Source organism: Tauraco erythrolophus, chromosome 1, assembly GCF_009769465.1.
Source record: "Tauraco erythrolophus isolate bTauEry1 chromosome 1, bTauEry1.pri, whole genome shotgun sequence".
Taxonomy (NCBI): domain Eukaryota; kingdom Metazoa; phylum Chordata; class Aves; order Musophagiformes; family Musophagidae; genus Tauraco; species Tauraco erythrolophus.
Genome location: NC_141465.1, coordinates 140,093 through 161,792, shown reverse-complemented (window position 1 = coordinate 161,792; position 21,700 = coordinate 140,093). Strand labels below are relative to the sequence as shown.

At 51.3% G+C, this 21,700-nt stretch overlaps 1 protein-coding gene across 2 annotated transcripts in view; it reads right to left on the bottom strand.

Moving 5' to 3' along the window:
• Positions 1-21,700, bottom strand: part of SIDT1 (SID1 transmembrane family member 1) — a 39,638-nt gene that overhangs the window by 556 nt on the left and 17,382 nt on the right. Inside the window, exons 7-25 of one of the 2 annotated variants that reach the window (XM_086631769.1) lie at positions 21,300-21,393; positions 20,017-20,088; positions 19,529-19,622; positions 17,820-17,863; positions 13,835-13,906; positions 12,055-12,203; positions 11,366-11,439; positions 10,745-10,811; positions 10,028-10,101; positions 9,315-9,438; positions 8,130-8,247; positions 7,109-7,245; positions 5,570-5,678; positions 5,155-5,169; positions 3,848-3,924; positions 2,670-2,716; positions 1,747-1,852; positions 1,315-1,425; positions 441-554 (exon numbers count right to left, since the gene is read on the bottom strand). In XM_086631769.1, coding sequence (XP_086487895.1) covers positions 441-554; positions 1,315-1,425; positions 1,747-1,852; positions 2,670-2,716; positions 3,848-3,924; positions 5,155-5,169; positions 5,570-5,678; positions 7,109-7,245; positions 8,130-8,247; positions 9,315-9,438; positions 10,028-10,101; positions 10,745-10,811; positions 11,366-11,439; positions 12,055-12,203; positions 13,835-13,906; positions 17,820-17,863; positions 19,529-19,622; positions 20,017-20,088; positions 21,300-21,393 — 1,698 coding nt within the window. The remainder of the gene's footprint in view (positions 1-440; positions 555-1,314; positions 1,426-1,746; positions 1,853-2,669; positions 2,717-3,847; positions 3,925-5,154; positions 5,170-5,569; positions 5,679-7,108; positions 7,246-8,129; positions 8,248-9,314; positions 9,439-10,027; positions 10,102-10,744; positions 10,812-11,365; positions 11,440-12,054; positions 12,204-13,834; positions 13,907-17,819; positions 17,864-19,528; positions 19,623-20,016; positions 20,089-21,299; positions 21,394-21,700) is intronic. The other variant, XM_086631854.1, reaches the window with a different exon arrangement.

The following is a 21,700-nucleotide window of genomic DNA, read 5'->3' as shown; positions in this document are numbered from 1 at the left end:
CCACACAGACCATCAGGCCTGAAAAGAGGCACCAAGTGGAGGAGCACAGCAGTCAACAATGGACGTGAAGGAAGGCCCAGGAGTGAGCTACTCCACACCAGTGATCTTATTGCCTGGATCAAAGGGAGTAGGGTCCCTTTCTGAGAGGTCCTCACAAGCCCTGAGAGAGACAGTCACACCAGCAGCCGTATTACCTACAGTCCCAGAGGGAATTTGAGGCCAGGAGGCACAGGGAGCAACAAGCCAAAGGAGAAAGCCTGATCCCACTGACAAGGAGCACCCCACGGTGAAGGATGTCTGGGGGTTAGAGCCAAGCAGACAAGCTAGGGCTTTTCTGTGGGGTCCTGAGACAGCCACAGCTCCATGCGGATAGAGAGGGACAAGGAAGAAGAGGAGAGGGTGAGGCCATACAGCAGAGTGGGAGGCTCAGCAGGACTCACCAGAAAGGAGAAGAACAAGGCAGCTGCAGAGAGGAAGTGCCAGACATCATGGTCATCGAAGAAGCCCAGCAGGATGCACGGCCGGTTTTTTTCCCGGGACTCTGCTGGAGTCTCCTAGGGAAGCAAACAGAGTGTCAGGACCTGATATTCACTCACACAGGGCCCTGGCTGGACCCTCTGGAGATCACCCTGTCTTCATTTTCCATGCAGGAGCCAGGAAAAAGCATTGTGCTGGCTGGAGATGTGGCAAGAGCAGTGCAGGAACACAACATCATACTTAGACCTGGAGAGGGATCTGAGGCCACAGCCCACAGCTGGAGGTAGCCCTCTGGTCTCCACATCTGAGGTCCTGCACAGCACAAGCTGTACAGCCTCCACCATATCTCCTTGCAGCAAGCCCCTCACTTCCATGGAGATGGACCCAGCAACTTGTCAGAAGGCATCCAGTCAGGATTCTGGAGTTTCCCCCAGGCCACCCTCTCCAGGATTCTGGAGAGCCCCCACAGCCCCAGGCAGGTTATTCCCCATTGGCCTTCTGCACCAGGGAAGTGTCTTCCATCCAGCACTGGTCAGGATTTGTTCGGTTTTGCTTTCAGATCTCCAGCTCCTCCTCTGTCCCCTGGTGAGGATCAGTCAACTCCAGATCATCTGGGTCATAAACGGTCTCTCCGCAGCTGCACGCATACAGTCATTCTTGGCTCAGCACAGCTTCCTGTGCTCCCTTCCCAGTCTGCTGAAGGAGTTAAACCCTTTCATCTCCCCATAAGCAGCCCAAGACTCTTCCCCAGAGTATTTTTTGTGTAAAACGAACAACAGGAAGGAAAGATGACGAGAGATGGAGATGGACAGAAGGACAGTGAAAGGGGAACTTTACCTCCCAGCTGCTGAGGGTCTGGAAGAAAAAGTAGAGGGCGGCTGCCCACACCACTGCCGTGGCCACGATGCAGAACAGGGGGATGGGCAGGAGCTTCTCAGAGCTGCGGAGCTGCAAACAAGGACATAGCCTCATAACGTGCCCCGAGTTCTTCCCAACATCTGAAGCCATGCACAGGGCTGACATGCCAGCCTAGACCATCTGCATCTGCAAAGGGCTTCCCACCTCAGGGAGGCACAGCCCAGTCGCCCCCGAGATGGCTACACAGCATCCCTCCCCAACACCAGCACCTTGTCCCACCCTGCGCCCCACAATGCCCCTCCATATCCTTCTGCAGCACCACAGGAACCCCGACTGCAGCCAAAAAAGAGACCCATCCCTTTCCCCTTTGGAGACAGACATCTCAGGGACAGCTAGAGCTGCCTCCTTTACCTTCATGATGATGTAGAAAGCCAGGTACAGCAGCAGGTTACAGATAAAGATCCCCAGTATGTAGGAGGCGAAGTCTCTGGGCCGATACAGCAGCCCAAAGACAGCACTGAGAGGGAAGAAGGGACGTTAGACAGCCTCTTTCACTGGGGACAGGGCACACCCCAAACTGACCACCACCCGCTGCTCTCCCCAGACCACAGGACACAGCAGCACTGCCACAGCCTCCCAGTTCCCTGGAAGAAACGCACCGTTCACCTCTGCTCCCTACTGAGAAGCAAAGCAGAGCAAACTCGGCCATGGTCGGCCACTGAGAGCGACCAGAGACCCCAGAGGACAGCCTAGGGCCTTGGGTTCCTTCAACTCACGGCCAAACGCATCTCACTCGGCAGGAGCTGGCCCTAGATCTGTACGTTTAGCAGAAGACATGTCCCCGAGAAGCAGCTTTAGTGAAAAGCAAGAGTATGGGGCAAAGATTTTAGGTTTCATCCCTCCATCCATGCCATTACTGCTGAGCCAGGCTCTGTGACTGTGACTAATGAGCATCTGTCTGTCAAGTCTCCTGCACCTTGGCTGCGTCAGAGGCCTCCCAGCTCGTGGGAAGCACACGTACAGCATGACGCAGCACCACAATACCGGGCCAGCCCCGGACAAGCTCGCTCAGATGAGAGCCATGAGACAGTACCAGCTGAAATGCTGAAGAGGTACCTCACGCAGCTCCGTAGTGCTGTATCCTATGGATCTGCCTACCGTTCAGCGCTCACCGGATCCAGCCCCTTGCCAAAGCACATCAGAAGGACCTCAGCACAAGACTACTCCGTAGACCCTGCCACCCTTCCCCATCGCTTCACACCACCTGTGTGTCAATACCCAATTCTGCTGCCCGCGTGCACAAGTACGCCAGACACCAACACCCCACTACTTACAAGGACCAGTTGACCAGGTTTCCAACAACGAGGAGCACCATCCTGTCCTGAAGAGAAGACACTGATGATCATATGAAAGCAGAAGGAAATGCAAAAAAGATGCCTCTGCCTCAGAAATTCAGGATACCCTACGTGAGAATTTGGAGTCTGGTTCCTGCAAACACACATGCACCTGGCTCTGAAGTTTGCTCTGCGGGAGCTTTTGCCAGATGGAAGCTGCTCTGGCTTTCACAAATTTGAGGACAGTGTGGCAAGAAGGAGACTAAACATCTAAAAAAGGACAAGCACAGCACTTAATAATCAGCCTCAGGAGCTTCTGCAAATCCTTTGACTGTTTCCACTGTTTTCCTAGATAGATTCCTTCCCTCCCACCATTTTACAGAAAAATTATTGCACAGAGCAAGGACGTGATGGAAAGAGGCAGCAGGGAAAGCTTTGGACAGCATCCCACCCAAATGCACACCGTTAGCTGGGGGAGCACTGTGACTCCAGCAGGCACAGGGGTTACACCTGTGGGGCACGTGCACATATACAGCTGCTTTCAGGTGCAGCTCATCCAGGCTGGCCGGGCTTACTTTGTGCCTGAGTGCACCGAGCCTGCTTGCAACACCCAGTCTGACACTTATTCAGACATGGGAGAACAAATGATAATCATTAAAAAAAAAAAAGGGATGCTGATAGATAAAAATTTCATCTGGCTTCAAGCCCTAATTAGCACTCTGTGCCAAGAAGAAAGTAATCAGTGGAAGACGAGCTAAGAGCTCCCACTTCTCACTTGTTTGCTGTCTACTCTGAGGTGCAGTAGAAATGGCAGTAGCTGTTGCTTAAGCCACAGAGCCAAAATGGTCACTGCCTTCATCAGAGAGGCTGCGCTGCGCAGCGCCTCATCCCATTCCTCGAAGGGATGCTCCCAGAGAGCAGAAGCAACGGCAAATCCTATCACGCTTGTCTCACCTTTGCTCCGATGTTTTATTCACCAAACCTTGGACCAGGGGAGGCCTGAGAGTGGGGGGCAAACTGCTCCAGTGGAGATCTATGCTTACCCAAGCGTTTTTGGGGAGAGGGAAGAAGGGAAGCAGGGAGCATCACTTTTTAAACTAGCCACAACTCTTTCCTCTGCACATTGCCCAGAAAGCGAGCCATCACCGAGGGAGGTGCTGAGATGGGAAATCACCTACCATGTACATTGGTCGACTGCACTGCTGGATACAGTCTGTGTACAGCACCATCGCCGCCCGCCGAAATATCCCCAAGTCTGTCAGAGAAGAGGATAAAAAGTCAGAACAGCCAACAGAGTGAGTGCCAAAATGCCTAGAGAAGAAAGATGCAGACACCCACTGGCCGACCACAGAGGACCCAGCCTGCAGATGGCCAGGGTGCCACACATTCATTTCTTGCCCTTCGGGCACAGTCTGTGCTGAGCAAAAGGGCAGACACCACAGGATGTGGATGGCACTGGGCCAGAACAACAGGTTAAAAAAAAAAAATCCCTCAACACCAGCACTGTCCAGAAGTCAAAGAGGCCCTTCTGTGCGCGTGAACAGGCTGGCTTTGCAACCGCATCTCTGGAAGACAGATGTGTGCACAGGAAGGGGGAAAAGTACCTTCCCTGGAACAAGCTGCCAGAGCAGGGAAACAGCAGAAACAGATCCCTTTAGAGGGTCCTAGAGGCGCGGAGCTCACTCAAGACACTCCTGCACTCAAAATCATTGCAGGAGCTTCACTGGAGACCCACCAGTGACAGTGGGGATGGACAGACATGCATGCACACACATGCCCCTCTTCACCCACAAATGTGAAGCTTGAAAAGGCTCCTGTGCCAAGATCAGAGCTCTCCTGGGCCGCATCGTCCCCTCCTGCCAAGGAAGGGGACTGGCAGTACTCCTGGCAAACCGACTTCACTTCTCGAGAGCCCAGCCCCGGTGGCACACGAGCCTGCCACCCCACGCGCATCCATGCATTCCCGACGCGCGTCCATGCATTCCCCACGCGCGTCCACGCATTCCTCACGCGCACCCACGCATCCTCCACGCGTATCCATGCATTCCCCACGCGCATCCACGCATTCCTCACGCGCATCCACGCATTCCTCACGCACACCCACGCATCCTCCACACGTATCCACGCATTCCTCACGCGCATCCATGCATCCTCCACGCGCGTCCACGCGTTCCCCACGCGCGTCCACGCATCCTCCACACGTATCCATGCATTCCCCACGCGCGTCCACGCATTCCCCACGCGCTTCCACGCATTCCTCACGCGCATCCACGCATCCTCCACACATATCCACGCATTCCTCATGCGCATCCACACATTCCCCACGCGCACCCACGCATCCTCCACGTGCACCCACGCATTCCCCACGCGCGTCCACGCATTCCCCACGCGCATCCATGCCTTCCCCACATGCATCCATGCCTTCCCCACCGCTACACCCCTGCTCAATCAGGTCAACAGAGAGAAATGAGCTGCTGACAGTTACCTGCGTCAGGGCCATCTGAGGCAGGCGGGAGCAGAGGAGGAAGGAGAAATATGTCTGTGAGCAGAGCACAAGAGCCAGGCTGGGTTCCCCACCAGACCCTCTCCCCATGCCGGGGTTCTATGTAGCTCGCTGCTCCGAGCGCAGTGCCGGGGGAGCTGCAGCTGAAGGGCAGGCTCCCTCCGAAGCCAGGCGTGCTGCCACCACAGAGCAGGCAGGTCCTGCTGACTCCCACAGGTCTGGGAAGCAGCAGCAAGAGGGCTTCGGAGGCATCAGATGGATGAGAGGACAGGACAGCCCAGAACACAAGCACAGGCCACGGGACTGGGCTCACGGATGCGCTGCACAGGCGACCGACACGGGTGAGGACAGGAGGCACCTGCACGCCCTACAGCAAGACAGTTGTCACAGCACTCACCCATCTTGAAGCGGCCCATGTAGTAGATCTGGGTGCTGAGAGCCAGTGAGGCCAAAACATGGATCATTGAGAAAATGACCCAAAACCACACGTCATTTTTCCCAAACACCTGAAAGCAGACATTAAAAAGCCAACTGAGCCCTGCTGTCAGCAGGCTGATCCTTTTCTCTCCTGTGTCACCACGGGGCATTACAGAACCTCGATGAACGTGGAAGAGAAACCCCCAAACCTGCCAACCCAAAACCAGAGCTATAGATTTAAAGTCCAGAGAAGCAAGAGGAGGTCAGCCCTTCTGGACAGGAGACCGTTCTTTCTGAACACCCCTTCAGACGAGGATGACAGCCTGGAAGGACTGCAGCTGGCCCAGGGAGCAGAAACGCAGCGACTCCCCGGCTAGGGAAGCTCTCCCTGCTGGGACAGGCAGCAGCTCTCTGGCCAGGAGCTGGATTTTTACGAAGGCAGTTGAGGAACCAACCGTTACTTTAACAAGCACACCACAGCAGACCAAGAAGGACAAAGCTGCTCTGCAGGCATTTGCACCTATTGTACACTTTACTTAAGGACTGGAAGTGACCTACAAATACACGTTAACGCTATATTAAAACTTTTAATTTTTCAGTTATACATTATGGGGTGCAGAAACTCTGGTCTGCCGTCGGGCTGTGACCATGCACTCCCCTCCCCTGGGGCACAGCACTTGCCTGAACATTTCCTTTGTGTGGGGAAACTACAGCTTCAAAGCATCCCACAAGAAAAGATACAGCCTCCCATGACCAAACCCCGGTGTTTCGAACCTGGCTGTGCAGGTCTACCAGAGCTATCAGAGACCCTTGGAAAGCCCCAAGTTCGCCAGCTGCTTCATGCCTTATGCCACAGACAGTCTGCCACCCAAAGACATTTGGACAACCAACTGATATTCTGACAGTCCAACCTGTCAGTGACTACTGGTGCACAAGAGTGACCCTCTTGTGATCCCTTCTGTTCCAGTGCCCTTCTATGGGCAGGTACTCCAGAAACTTGCCCAGAAGCTCCCCAGCCATTATTCTAGCCCTGCACCTCTCCAAAGATCGCAAGGCCAACTGCAGGAGCTGTACCCAGCAACACAGAGATTTCCAAAGGGGAGAAAGAGGCCCAAGCAACTAAGTTGAGGACATTTTTCTTGGAAGCTCAGCCAGCTTCATCCCCCTCCTCAAAGGTGAGCCACTCCACAGGAGACCAGCTACATGCTTGGTCATGGGCACTTGGATGCATGAATTTCTCCTCTTGAGGGCATGTGGTGGGCAAAGCCCAAAAAGGAGCCCACCTTTTTTTAAAGCCCACCAGAGTTTTAACCAAGAACTGCTCTGCTCTTCCCCTCCCTGCAAGCCCAGGGGAAGGGAGGAGCAAAACCCAAGATCACTGGGAATTCAAACACTAGCAGCTGCTTAACACACTCTTATCCTACAGTGCCATTCTCCCCAGTCATCTGCCTGCTTAAGCTATGTTCCCAGCCACACCATCACCTTCCCAGAGAAGCAGACAGGTAAGAGGGAGCCATACCACTCCAAGGACGGCCAAACAGATGACCACAGCAAACGAGGCATACGCAGAGTAGGCACTGGCATTGATGTCCGGGTGGCGAGTCTGGTAGAGCTTGAGCATGCACAGTCCTGCGATCATGTACATGAAGGAGGTGTCTATGGAGGGAGCACAACAGAACCAGTGAGAGCAGACACTGCCAGTGGCCTGGGGAAGCCACTGACTGCGTATAAACAGGTGTGGCAGCAGAGCCAAACCCCAGGCTGGCAGGCGCAAATCCCTGATGCTGCATACACTGTACAGCACTTTGTGCTTTGCCATCTTGCAGCACATCTACCACGCTCTGGGGCAACGAAAAACAAAAGGGCTCAGAAAATAAGTGCCCAACACAGTGCAGCACAGAAACAGGCAGGGAATCACAGAATGGATGAGGTTAGATAGAAGGGACCTCCGGAGGTTGCCTGGTCCAACACCCCTTGCTCAAGCAGGTTCAGCTATGAGAGGGTTGTTCATGGCCTATTTTCCTGTGTTCAGATGAAGTTTCCTATGTTTTAATTTGTGACCATTGCCTCTTTTTTTGTCACTGAGCACCACTGAGAAAAGCCTGGCTCGCTCATCTTCATTGCCTCTCATCAGGTTATTTATGCACACAGACAAGATCCTGCCTGAGTCTTCTCTTCCCCAGGAAGGTGAAGGAGCCCACAGAGGAAAGAGTTTCCACTGAGATGCAGACAGAGGCTTCCTAGGCTTGAGCACTCTGCCACTCAGGCTGTGCACTTACTATCTTCAAATACTGAGCTGCAAAAGCAAAGGGAGATCTTGCCAGCAGTGCACTTCCAGAATCCAAAGGTCTGGAGAGGAGGTTGAAATGCATTAGTCCTCAGCATCCAAAGCCTCACTGCCTCCTAACTGAGCCCTGGAACAAGCAGACTCCAGGGAGGTTCGTAAGGGTAGAGAGGTGGGAAATGCCAGCAACTCAGCAGGAGACAGAGCGTGGCAAATCCTACCTCCAGCTCAAAAGGAGAAAGGAAACTCAGCTTACCGAACTGGAAATTGGAGTAATTAGGACAGACGTGGTAACAGGCACTGAGAACCCCTTCCATCATCAGGGCGATGCCCATCGCATAAAAGAGACCAAAATGCTTTGGGATCCCATAGTCCTGGAAGAGAGGAGAGCTGTATAGTGAGTACCCTCACTGTCCCGATGACAAGCAATCTTCCCCTCTCTGTCACTTCATCCCTCCTAACCTCTACGCGTGTCCTTCAGTCACCAGAGCAGCAGTGCGCTGTATGCAACTGTAGGCTCTGCATTTAGCCACACTGCACAGCCAGATGAATCCACAGGCAGCAAACCAAAGCTAATCACATAAAAAACTTCTGAAGACCTTGGTGTCTTGGTACTGACATCTTGAGACTAAAAATCTCTATCTGTACCTTGTGCTATGCTGAAATTGAGAGAACACTGTTGACCCAGAATAGCAGTGTTGCTCCTGTAGCTGGTAGGGGGTTAAAAGCACCTGAGGAGCAGAGCCCATCAGCCCAGCTACGAAGGCATTTCCATTAGAATTTGGCTGAGATCTCATCTGAAAATTGTAAGCAGCAGACCCTTAAAACTGCTAAGGCTTTTACTTGCTACCAAGCCAGTGAAAACAAAGCTGTTGGTCTCCAGAAACCACCAGCACCACTGCCCACAGGGCAGCAGATTTCTCCATCCTCTCCCAGAAGATACTGAAGAGACTGCAGAGGCTCTGGCTACAAGCAGCTCTGCTAACCCAAATCCCTCTGGGTTAGCATTAGCAGCTTGGTTGCTACTTGCTAACAAGAGCGCCAAGAAGGAACTCTTGATTGTATGAGACAAATCAAACCTCACTGTAAACAAAAGCATCTCAAGATACTTCTACTGTCCCACTTTCTCCACAGTGAGTGCTGGAGAAATAGCCACAGCCACGGAAATTGTTCCTCTACCCATCTCCTTATCTTCACAAGCCCAGCCTTGCTATGCTCATTCTGCACCACAGCAGAACGGACATACTGTAAGCAGCAAAGTACTGAGGGGCGCGAGAACATAAGCATCCTCACCTTGACCCTTTTACAGAGGTGGAAAAAAGAGGAGGATTCAATCCTCCAGCAAGAGCAGCAAAAGGAAACCCGCTGTGTATCGCTCTGGTTTTCAAGTTCTCCTTGTCCTTCCTCCCTCCACGCAGCCCCATACAACCATGCTTCCTACCAGAGTATAGACATCTTTCATCTCCATGGCCCGACGGTGGAGAATGTCCCTGCGCAACACAATGAGGAGGAAGAGAAAGCCCAGCAGCATGTGGCCCACATTGCTGAGGATGTTGTTGAAGGCACTGCAGGCAAAAAGAAGGTTTAAGACAAAGGCATCACAGCAGCAGGAAGTTGAACCCTGGGCCACGATAAGCTGAATCCATTTTGCTCCCCCCCCACCATCCTGCACCTTGGCAGCTGCCAAATACCTGCTGGTTTTGCACCCCAGATGACAAATTTAGGTTGAGTAGTTCACCTGCCCCAGTGGATTTAACAGTGGATTTTTTTCTCTGTGAGATTCCCAACTCTGGGCTTTCTTTGCACTCCCACATTAGTTCAGAGAAATGCTGCACTGAAAGGACTGATCTGAACTTCTTTGCAGGGCAGCTGCTCCTTGGATACAAGTGAAAGTGTCCAAAAGAGCGTGGGAGCACCTCACTGCTGTGCCATAGGTTTGCTGGGGGAACCCAAGTGCCACATGTTCCTGGGGGCAAGTGTCTCACTGCAACAGAAAGCCATTGCTGAGCAAAGCAGAAAGCTCAGAGTCCTAAGCTCCAAGTGGTCTTATCAACAGCTACTGCGAGCCTGGCAAGGACGAAATCCTGACCTGGGCACAGCACGAACACTCCGGAGGGACGAGACAATAACGCAGCGACCGCTGGGCTCACTCACCTCAGCACCCCAAGGGGATGGGCACACAGGAAGTTGTAGTAGCAGATGTCCTGATTGCCCGTCACGTTCACTACCTGGACAGAAAGGAGGTGGAAGACTTGACATTAGCAAATCCTCCCTGTCCCGGGAGGTTTGCTCTGTGCAAACACCGCACGTACACAAAGTGTACCAGGACACAGCCTACCTCTAGCACTGGCACAGGGGAGTACTGATATCTGCAAGTGAAGCTTTTAGGGGGGACAAGATGTTGTCACAGGCCACAAATCTGACAACAGTCTTCAGAGGAAACGTATTGCGTGCTCTCAACCCCTCCACCAATAGATCTGCTTGCAGATATCTGAATAACAGCAGGATAGCAAGGGCTGGGTGGGGAGAAGGGAAGAGAAATCTCTCGTATCACAGCAAATCCTACTTGCTTTCAGCTGTGTCTTAGAGATAACAGCAGGTTCCTCCTGCCTTTAAAATGAAACAGGCCTCAAATGAGACATCAGACGAGCAGGAAAACAGCTGCACTCTAGCTTCCCAAGCAAAAATAGCAGAACTGCAAGCTCAGCGAGCCAAGCCAGTAGCAACGCTCAACACACGGTGCAGAGGAGACCCCTCAGGCAGAGCAAGATTCCTGAGTGACCCCAGTTGCACTGTGACCGCCATCCTCACACCATGCAACCACAGAGCAAGTCTGAAGGCAAGAGTACCCAAGCACAGAGCCCAACGCACCGTCTGGTAAGTGATGACGAGCTGGATGACTGGCAGGGCATAAAACACTGCGATGGTGATGATGTTCCTGCAGAGAGGAGACAGTAGCAGCAGTTACACACACGAAAACAGCCGGTGCACACCCAGGACAGAGCCCCACAGTCCTTTTGGAGGAACGTAGACACCTCAGTGCTTAAGGGCACAGACTCAGTTCTCCCAGTCAGAGCTTTAGATCTCTGGTTACAATCTCCTGAAGCAGAAGAGCAAATGTGCTAATGCAAACAGGATGCAAATGCTAAGGGCACCAGAAAAGCCAGGATGTGGACCACAAGCTCATGTGATATGCCAATTTCTCTCCTTCCTCAGCATGTTTCAGCACACCGGTCATTACCACGCTTTAAAGCAGTTACGCAAACCAGAATCCATTGTCAGGATCATGTGTGCACTGGTCCACAAATATCCTTATTTGAGGTACATGAGATCTGCAAGTGACTGCTTGGAACAGGGTCAGAAGGTGCAACAGGATGGCTCAAAGAATATCCTCAGGTCTTCAGTGTGTTTCAGAAGGAGGGCCTGGGGACAGACTCCACAACCAGAAATGGGGTCCAGAGCTTGGGCCTTACCGGTTTGTCTTCTCCTTACCAGAAATAGATTTTGTATTTTTTGCTGACAATCCTTCGGTCCTTCCTGGACAAGTCTGATAGATAGAGGAACACCTAAAACATTAGTGGGTGGGGAAAGAGGGACAAAAACAGAACAGAACTAATGAAGACTACAGAAGCCAGTAGAAGACCTTAATATATTTGGAGAAGATGCAGCTTGGTGTTATTTGGACCATTTTTTACACAGTGAGCTCCTTGTGGCCCTTGATTCTGTGGGGAATGAGCTCTGCCAAACCCTCTGACCTCCAGGAATGGCTCCGACCACATGGAGCAGTGCAGGGGGACAAAAGGACACAGTTTGAGAGCTGCTAGCTTAAAGCCCCTCTGTACATCCACTGCAGTCACACTAGTCGTACCAGCTAACTACCTACTGTTGCACCTTATTTTCTCCCCATGCTGTCCCACCTCCTTGGACTTCTTCCTCCTTTCTCAAAGTCCCCGATACATTCTGATTTTCCATTTCACCACTCATTTCAGCAGCACGCATAGCACAGCAGGAAAACCTTCAAGACTCTGAGAAAGCACTAGGAAGCACATTCAGCTTCATTAGATTAAATCGACCCAAAAGGGAAGCAGAAACTTAAAAACCCCGACAAGTGACTAGTGCTGGTCCTGGCCCAGATGCGTTGATGGCCCAGTGTCCCGGCCACAGCCGCGATGCCAGCGTACCTTCGTGCGGATGACGTTCTTATCACTTTCAATTTCTGGCATGGTGTCGAAGTCGCTCTCCTCCTCCACAGAGCTGTCTGTGTCAGAACCAGCCGGCAGCCCACGCTCTGGGGAAGACAACTGCCGGCCACCGCTGGAGCTTGATTCATCTGGAGCAGAGTGGGGAGAAGGAAACTGGCAGGGTAAAGGCTAAATCCCTCTACACATGGCAACAAAAAAGCTGCCTCGGATATCAGCAGCAATCTGCTGGGACAAATTGATACAGTCATTTCAAGGAACAAGTTTTTACATGATCACAAACCTTCCTAAAAGTCTCAGATATCAGCTAAGAGCACTTTCAAGGACCATCTTCCCCCCTCCTCAGCATTTTAGTTTTTCCCCTGCTTTTGTTCTATTTCTTTTCATCTCTTAACATTTTCTGCTCTTTACTAGCCTGGGTTCTGAAATCTGGAAGTGTGAGACAAGTCAGAAAGTTCTAGTGAAAGCAGCAGACAGTGCAGGGGTCCGACACAGGCTGACCTATTTAATTTCCAGATTTTATATAAGCTTTATATATAAGCTTTTCTAAAAATATTGTAGAACAAAAGACAAAGAGGAAGAAGGCAAATTCTTCAAAGCAGGCAGAGGATCAGCTCTGCTCCCATTGCGCGCACAGTATCGGTCACCTGCAGGTCAGCAGGACCTGCCTGCACTTCCCACCGGCTGACCAAGCTCCCAGTCAGCCCATTGCCCATACTGGCACAAGCAGAACACGAGTTTCCTCCTCATTTCCCAAATGCTTTTAAAGCATTTCCTTGAGAACTGGAGGTAAGGGTGGGGTGGTGCTGAAGCCCTCAACTCTACTCTATTCCAGGACTTCAGTCCTCCTGAATTTTTTCCAAACCTCATGAAATATCAGTTCTGTGTTTCTTCCTCGGGCGTTCAGAGATAGCACACCTTCCCAGTCTAACAGCTGCGTGACATCTGAGTGCCAGGGCTGTTTTTACACTACAGTGAGTAAACGCATCCTGAGATGGGACCAAAAGTTACAGAGCTGCTCTCCTCTCTCATTTGAGCAGCTGCCTCACACTGCCCTGGACCTGCACCACATCACCCTGCACCCGGGTCCCCAAGCTGCCAAATTCAAGGATTATGCCCCAAAAGTCCACAGCACTGAGCTGTTCAATACCAGTCCCTCCACAGGAGGGAAAACTGTTGTAAGGAGACTAAGAAATACTCTGGCAAAGGAAGGCATTTCCCATCATCTCCGATTTCCAGGACCCCTGAGAGTTTTTTTTCTCCTCTGCTGCTAGTATGACATTATTTCTCCCCTAGTGAAACCTCTGGATGGCAGGAAGCTCTGACTCTGTCTTGCCTTGTGGCACACAACCCTTCACCCTTGCAGTGAAAGGCATGCTTTGGTCGAACGGCAAGCTTGATGAGCTAGTAACAGACTCCTAGAAGCCTGGTTGGAAAGGACCTTTGTCAGCCCCTAGTCAACCTCCTGCCTGAAGCAGCACTGTCATCAACACTTACCAGATGACTGTGGCTTCCTCTGGCTGAGACTCGACCATTTCCAATGCCAGAGACTCTCTGGGCCCCTCTTCCAGTGATTGACCACCTTTCTGGTATAGGTTTTTTTTCCCCTAAAGTGCAACCTGAATGTCTCAAGCTGCAGTTATTTTGTTTTCAAGTAGTTGCAAGCTGCTTTATTCTCCTCTGGCTTTAAAGCACCTTAAAGTGCCTTCTCCTGTCCCAGGCAGAACCCTCCCCATGCCCCCAGTTCTGGAAGATACTGTACCAATAGCACCATAGCTGCTTCCCTCAGGGGTACTGGCTGTGATGGGGTGCGAAGACGTGATAATTCCAGATCCTGCGATGGAAACAGACACAAAAGGATAGTTAGTTTCATGTCAGTGCTTCAAAGCACATCTCCAAGGGGAATACATGCAGCTTGAAAAGCTGGAGGGGCTCGGGAAAAGCAGCATTTCTCCATACAGATGGTAGCCTCCCTCTAGAGCATACTGTGCAAAGGGGAAATCCTTGCTTTGCCATGTGAAGCAAACCCATTCCCCTTCAGCCTCTCCACACAGGCTGCCAGTTTGACTCAGGAAAGCACGAGCCTCCCTCCAGCACACTGCAGGGATCACATTGAGGAGCTGCAAGACTTTGCAAATTCTAGAGCAAGTCTTATAATATTCGGAGCACCCTTCTGAACTTCTAACTCTTCTCCTTCCCCTCCTCACACCTTGATCTGTTCAAATACTGCTGCCTCCAGTTATCCCTGGAAGAGTCGTAGAGAGCCTTTGGCAAGGCAGCTGCTGCAGAGTTTTAACCAAGCAAGGAGAAAGCAAAAAATGCTCCACGCAAAAAGTGGTCACCATCTCGTGCTGACGACAAGCCAGGCAAACCTTTGAGGGCTGGGAAGCCCCTGCCTCCCACCCACACGCCTGAAGCAAGGAGGGCTGCACCCCGGTCAGGTCGCACTAGGACTTTCCCCTCCTGCCTCCACGTTCCCTCTTTTTGCCTCCATGGTGGGACTCAGCTGCTGAAGCGGCAGCAGACAAACACAGCAGGAAACACAATCAGCTGAATCCCCTCACCGAGAGGTCAAACACCCACCTCCCCAAAAGGGAGGGAAGCACGAGCAGCAGGAGCAGGGCCATGTCTACTAGCAGTGGTGAACGGCAAGGCAGGTCCAGCTGCTTGTAAAGCTTCACCCTTGCAACAACACAGTGTGGCCCGTCGGCAGCAAAGGGACACAGGGCATGGGACTGTACTTAACGCCAAGCAGTGTTTCTGCAGCCCCTGGCAATGGCCTGGCTTCCCCAGCTGCATCTCTGGCTTCCCAGTACCTGATCTGCCCCAAACTGGCAGGCACAGGCAAACTCCTCTTTCCAGCTGGCAATTCTAGGCACTTCTGTAACACCTTGCGTAGGTTTTCATACCATTTCCATCAGCCACATGTGAAGGAGCCCCAAAACTTTTCCCTGCCTGACCCCAATTCCTAGGCAGGGGAGCACCCATACAGCAATGACATTTGATGTTTCAAGTCCAAATTACTGCTTTCCTTTGACACGTTCACCGTGCTTGTCGGGCTGTGGGCTGAGACTCAGTCTCCATTTCAGCTTCTCCACCCTCCTGCCCCATCCCTCTAACAGGGCAACAAACAGCTCAGAGGAGCATCAGAAGGACATCATGGCATGGACTGAGCACCAGAGGGAAGGCTCTGGCACACCACAGCCCTCCCCACGACACACCTTCAGCCCTGAGCTGGGATCAGCAGGATGTTGTTGTAGGTTGCTGTAGGAGCAAGATCCATCTTCTACTCGTCACCTGCTGTGCAACCCTCCCTCTCTCATGGCAGATTTTCCCATTGCTTTATAGTCCTTTGGAAATCCAGGTCACCGGGAAGCATTTCCCCATGTTCATGACACCAAAGCACACGCACAGCTCCTACTCCCGTCGATCCTGTCCCACAGGGATGCTCCCTCCTTATTTTAAACCAGGCTTTATGCTTTCAAGTGACCTGTCAACCTTCTCTCCCAAGTAACCAAGGGAAGATTTAAATCTGGACAGGGCAGGGACGCCAGGGAGAAGGGGTGCTCTGCCCTGTCTCTAACAGCTACTTTGGACCCAGCTCACCCACTAATTTCAGTCTGACTTCCCAGTGTGCAAGTGAGTCAGCAAAGTAAATGTACCGCACTAGGTGTGGTTCCTCCAGCTGTTGACTCCACCAGATAGTGAGGATGTGGAATGGGAGGTGTCCCACAGGATTTAAAAAAAAAAAGTTAATCACAGAGGTCTGGCATAAGATGGGTGACAGCAGCAAAGGGGCACATGGAATTGCAGAATATTCAAAGACAACAGGCAGAGACAGAGTGCACCCTCTCTTGGTGGGGAAGGAAAGAGGAGCGATGGAGAAGGAAAGACCCAAAGGCTCCAAAGGGGTACTCTGGAGGAAGAGAAATTCCAGTGGGCGGTAAGAGAAGAAAAAAATTGAAAGCCAGCATGCCCTGGGTGATCTAGAGGACAGGGTAAATACTAGTTATCATTTTATAGGCATCAGTCAGACACACGCCCTGAAGAGACACAATAGAAAAAGAAACAGCACGTGGTTAGGACACGGTTCGTCCCTAGAGGAAAGGAGGTGGCTGTGACATGCAGTGCCAGGCAAGTGAAGATGGCACAGAATACGAGGGAGTGGACAGGTCACAGAAGGAGCAGGTGCCTTTGGGAGGCAACCTGTAAACTGTGAAGGAACTGTGCTCCTCTGTCCTTTCACAGGGATGCTGTTCTGCAATCCTCCCTGCCCAGGAACCCAGTCCTCTGCCCTCCAAGTCTGTGCTAAGCACGGCATCTGTGCCCTGCAGCTTCTCTGGGAACTTGCCAAGCATGAGAATTTAACTTCCACCTCTCACCAAGGCAGCTTGGAAAGCAGCTTCTTAGCTTCCTTCAGCACTTGCACCCTCAGCTGCAGCACCAGTTGCACTCCCTGGGGCTTCCGGTCTCACCTGGCTGAGACTGTGCCTCCTTGCCTTAGACAGCGATCCCTTGTCACCAGCCTGGAGCTCTTCCAGGGTCTTGGCCAGGTCCCTTCAGCTTCCCCACACTCCCTGACACAGAGGCCCTTACCATTTCTCCAGTGCCCAAAGACCTACTGTTGTCTCACAGCAGGATCCATCCCAAACGACTTCAATTTAGAATATTTTTAAGCACATTTTTACAGTCCCTTGCTCATTCGGTTGTGAAGAAAACCCTTCATACAGGGGTGCCCATGCGGATCTCAGTGGCTGAAGAAGCCACTCCTGAGAAGCCAAATGCCCCCAGGTCCTTGGCAGAAATATCAACCCAAGTTATGCCAGGTCAGAGTGAAGTTCCAGTGCTGATCCTTTAAGCACAGCTCAGTTATACTGGTACACTTATTTGGTGGTATGTAGCAGACCAGAGAGACTGAAGAAGCAGGGGATTAAAAGAGGGAACACACCAAGAACCTTTCAATGCTGCCAAAACATAACGTTCTCCCTTTCCCCAGGAGAGAGGTACAAATGACAATGCCTTTATCCCCAGACCAATGCCTTGAACTACTTGCAGGCACTAGATATTTAAACAAAATGAAACAGCCAGCCTCCCACACTCTTCCAGAAAGCAGAAACTCCCTGTGTCCTCCACCTCAAACCACGACAAAAATTTACATCTTTCACTGGTAGCTTCCTAAGCTGCGGCTATGTTTTTATAACGCAGAAATCTGCAGTTATGTTGAAACGTGGGTGCAGCATAAAGTAAACTGAATCCAACACCAAAGTAAATAACACAAACACCACTACCTAACTGCACTAGTCATTCCTTCACTTGGTCGTCTGCAACTCCCAGTTAAAAACAAACTAAACTAAATTAAAAAATTAGAGACTCGATGCTTAAACCAGGCAGGGGAAATCTTAAAAGCGTAGGAGCTGACGAAGTGCGTTATTTAGAAATGAACAGACCTGGCAGCAGGAACATTAGCCTGTAGTCAGGTCTAGCCAAGGTTTATCTCTCCTCCACCCCTCCAAACGCCAGCTGCCCAGGGCAGGATCAGGTTCAGGGGAGCCTGCTTCAAACACCCTCTCTTGCGAGGGCAGAGAGGAAGCTCTAACGTCTTTCATCAGCACCAGGGACTATGTGGTACATGTATAGGGAAGAAAGCTCGAAGGGACAGAAGGTATTGTCTGAGAGTCTGCCCCTTGCCTGTCCTGGGACCTGTGCTGTTCACATAAAGCTGTCACACAACAGGAAAGAGACCCTACCGTCCTCAGGACTCAATCTCCCCGCCGAAGCCTTCCTCCGAACCCTGAAAAAGAACAGGCAGCACTCATGAGATAGCCAACAATCCCCACCACCTGCCAGCCATGGCAGGATTACCTAGGACACCAACAGGTGAATGCTGTGCAAGCTCTGAAAAAAACAAAAACCCAACAAAAAGAAACAAACAAAATACTGTTTGGACTAGGCATGGCTCAGCCATAATGGCTTGCTGTCCACCTGCTGCTTTGGAAATTGGAGAGAGGTGTTTTAGTTAGCCCTTCAATTATCCACCAGAGGCAGGACAACCAGTTACACGACCATCCCATCTTGCACTGCATGTTGGGAGAGGCTCTCAACCCAATTCTTCCACTCAGGGGACCGAGCGCATAAGAATCTACTGAAAGGGCAGCAGGAGCTAGAGGTGCACATCAGCACAATGCTGAAGAAGCCAATACCACCTCCTTCAACGCAGGTGTGAAGAAAAAAAACAAACCAAAAACCCCACATGCTCACAACGAATTAAAAATAACAGAAAAAAAGAGAACACACACACACACTTAAGTCGTTTCATTGAAATGTTCCAATGAAATGTTGTTTCATACATGTGTCTTCAAGTTAAGCCATACTCCCATCTTGAAATTCTTTTGTTTCAGAGCACCAAACTTTTAAGATTCCCTCTTCTGAAGCAGCTGGAAACTTTTTGCCACGTTCGGTCTGAGGAGCTGGCTGACAAGCGTGGTTCCCACAAAACCAACCTGCTATTTGCTGAAAGCTTTATGTGGCTCTTCTCGTGCCAACCTTCGCCCAGTAGAGCAGGAAAGAGCGTTGAAGCGGCCTCCCTACTCTCAAGCCTCCATGCTTCGGACAAAGGATCCATTTAACTGTTGTCACTGCCCACACAGACAGCAGGGACAGATCCCAACAAACTCCACCATCCCCACCACCTTAAAGAGCACCTGCCTGCTGCCCTACCACGGCTCTCATCCTGTGCTAGCAGTTACCTGCCCTACACAGACAAACCTTCCCTCCCTTTTAGGCTGCTGTCCCCTTCCTGCCCCTCTAGTCCTCCTCTCACTCAAGAGGACTTCAAGGTCACCTCCAGTGAGCAACAAGGGACTCTGGGGCAGCTGTGAAGAGTTTTGCCTTTTTTTTCCTTTTTTTTTTTTTTTCACACCCTAGAACAATCTGTCATGGTAACTGTGCCCAAGTCCACCTCAGATGCAGATATTTCCCTCAACACAAGTCTGGGCACTAAGGTTTGGGGCAGGGGAAGCCGGTCAGGAAGGACACCAGCACTTTTGGGACTCCCAGGCCCTATTTGGGTCACTGCCACTTATTGCAGTACTCAGTCCAGCACTCTGGGAAGTACAGCTTGGTTCCTCAGTACTCTGTCACCCCATATCCCAGACTGGCCTCATCACAATTTCCATCTGCCACCCAATGTCCTCATGTGAGGAAACTCAGGAGTAGGGGCACTTCAAAAGCTCTAGGGCAGAGCCTTAGTTTTTCATCATTGCCATGATCCCCACAGCAGAGGAGAAAAAGTTTTCTGGCTGCTGGTCAGTAGGAGCCTACTCAGCCGTCGTGGACCTCTTCAGCTGCCCTATTCAGATGCTTACTGCCCCACTCACCCCAAATGCACTGCAGGGTGAGGCATCTCTGAGGATGAGGAGAAAGAGGAAGGCGGTTCTTGTAAAACCCTTCAACTCACCTGATGTAGTGCACGAAAGCAACCACCACTGAGCCGAGGTAAAAGGAGAGGAAACTCAGAAAGCTGAAGAACATGGCCTGGACATAAACAGACTCTGAGGAAAGAGAAGGCATCAGTCAGCTCACAGAGCAGGGACAGCCCCTCTCAGAGGCAGCGCTCCTGTCCTGCTCTTCCCAACGCCACCTGGCCACAACACCCAGCCCCAAATAGCCCTTCAACACCCATCTGCTTTCTTCAGGAGGAATCACCAGAACCTATTGCAAGGTCTCCTCCCATTTCTTCACCCCTAGTGTTACTGATGTGTCCATGAGACCACCCTGTGCCACACAGCACCTCCTGGAAGAGACCAGAGCTCCAATTGGTTTTGACTCCTTTGCTGGTGCTTTCTGCACCATCCCATCAGAGGGCTGCTGGCCCAGCCATACCCTTCTACGCAGAAGTGCCAAGTCCCCCAGTAAAGTCGCATTGCTCCACCCAGAGACACTGACTTGTAATAGAGGGCACAATCGTCACTTGAAGGTTCTTCGTCCGCTGCAGGTTCCAGGTACGGTTGGCATTTCCTGTGAGATGCAAAGTGTACAGCAAGTGTCAAAACAATGAAACATGAATGATCTCTGGCCCTGATCTTAGTTCCCTGCGCTCGGAAAAACACCAAGGTCTGGCTTTTCACTATAACTGGCGTGCAGTTTTACTCTAAGCTTTTCCCAGATTTGCTAATATACAGCTTTTTCCATGTGTTTGTTTTTTTTTTTTTCACCCCTCTCTATCTGCAACCTGGTTTTCAGAGTAGAAACCCCTGCTTGAGCCTTCCACACATTGCTCAAGTCTGGACACCTAAATCCTGAGGGCGTCTTCTCTCCTATGCATCTAGTCCCCAAAGGGCAGTTCCTCTCACTATAGATACTGGGGCACCATTTCTGCCTTTGGCCAAAGCTCTGCTGGCAAAACACTTCTGTGCAGGATGCCATGCTTCAGCCGGGCTGAGCATGCCCTGCCAGTACAGCTCTGCTGACAGTTTTAGGATAAAAGACACCCAGAAGGTGACAATTCTTTATTTAGGGGGAAATTGAGGGGGACAAGAGGGATATGAGGCTGTTGAGGGAGCCCAGTTATCTGTTGGTTGCAGCCTTGCTTCTCCTACAGGGAGGAAGCCATCTAGTTTTGAAGATAGGAATGTCCCAACTCCAGTTCCAGCTACCACACCAGAGTGGTGGAGGCTTTGCTTTTACCATCACCTAAGAAGCAGACATAGTCTGGTTCCACAGACTTTCTGGCTAGGAAAGGCACTAGAACAAGTTTATTGTAAAATTACTCGCCCAAAATTACTGATTTTTCCAGTTCTCCCAAGGCCAGGGCTGTCATAGATCCCAAGATAACAGTGGGAGAAGATGTTCTGTGCAGGAACTGCCATCTGGGCCTCCATGAAGGCAGGACAATACAGGGTGGGGAGGAGGAGGTGGAACCCAGAACAAAACAAAAAGCTGTAAGCAGCACTGTCTGGATGTCTCCAGTATCTCCCAAGACACCAGGAACTCCTCAGAGAGCACATAACCTCAGCAAGCCAGGCACCGTACTAGCCAGCCGCATCCTGGATTGATCAAAACCTTTAACCTTCCCAACAATATCAATTTTATACTTCACTCTTCCTCACAGCTACCTGGATACAGAGCTACATGACCATCCCATGTCATCTCACAGGAAGGTCTCAAAGGACTCCCGCTGCTCCATCACCCAGATGCAGCAACCAAATCTGCCCCCCAGCACAACTCACCATGGATGGAGGAAGGCACGGAACCTCCACAGGCGTAATCTTCCGGCTTGATGACAAACACAACGAAAAACTGCTCACCTGGGAAGTCCTTTCTCTGCATGGGAGGATAGAAGACAATGACAGAATCCATGAGAAAAGTGAAGGAGCCTCTCCCTTCAACGCAAAGCAGAGACAGTGCTCCAAAGGGCCAGAGATCAGATTCTAGCTGCTACACACTCACTAGCCTTTACAGAGACCTGCCTGTTCTGGACAGAGTTTGGCTTCCGGGGATGTTCCCCGCATCCTTGCTGACAATAAACTGTCTGAATTCACCAGAACACAGTACAGCAGTGCCCCAGTATGAGCAAACCAATGCTAATGCATTCATTTATTTATTATATTTGGTCTAAACCATCTGCCTA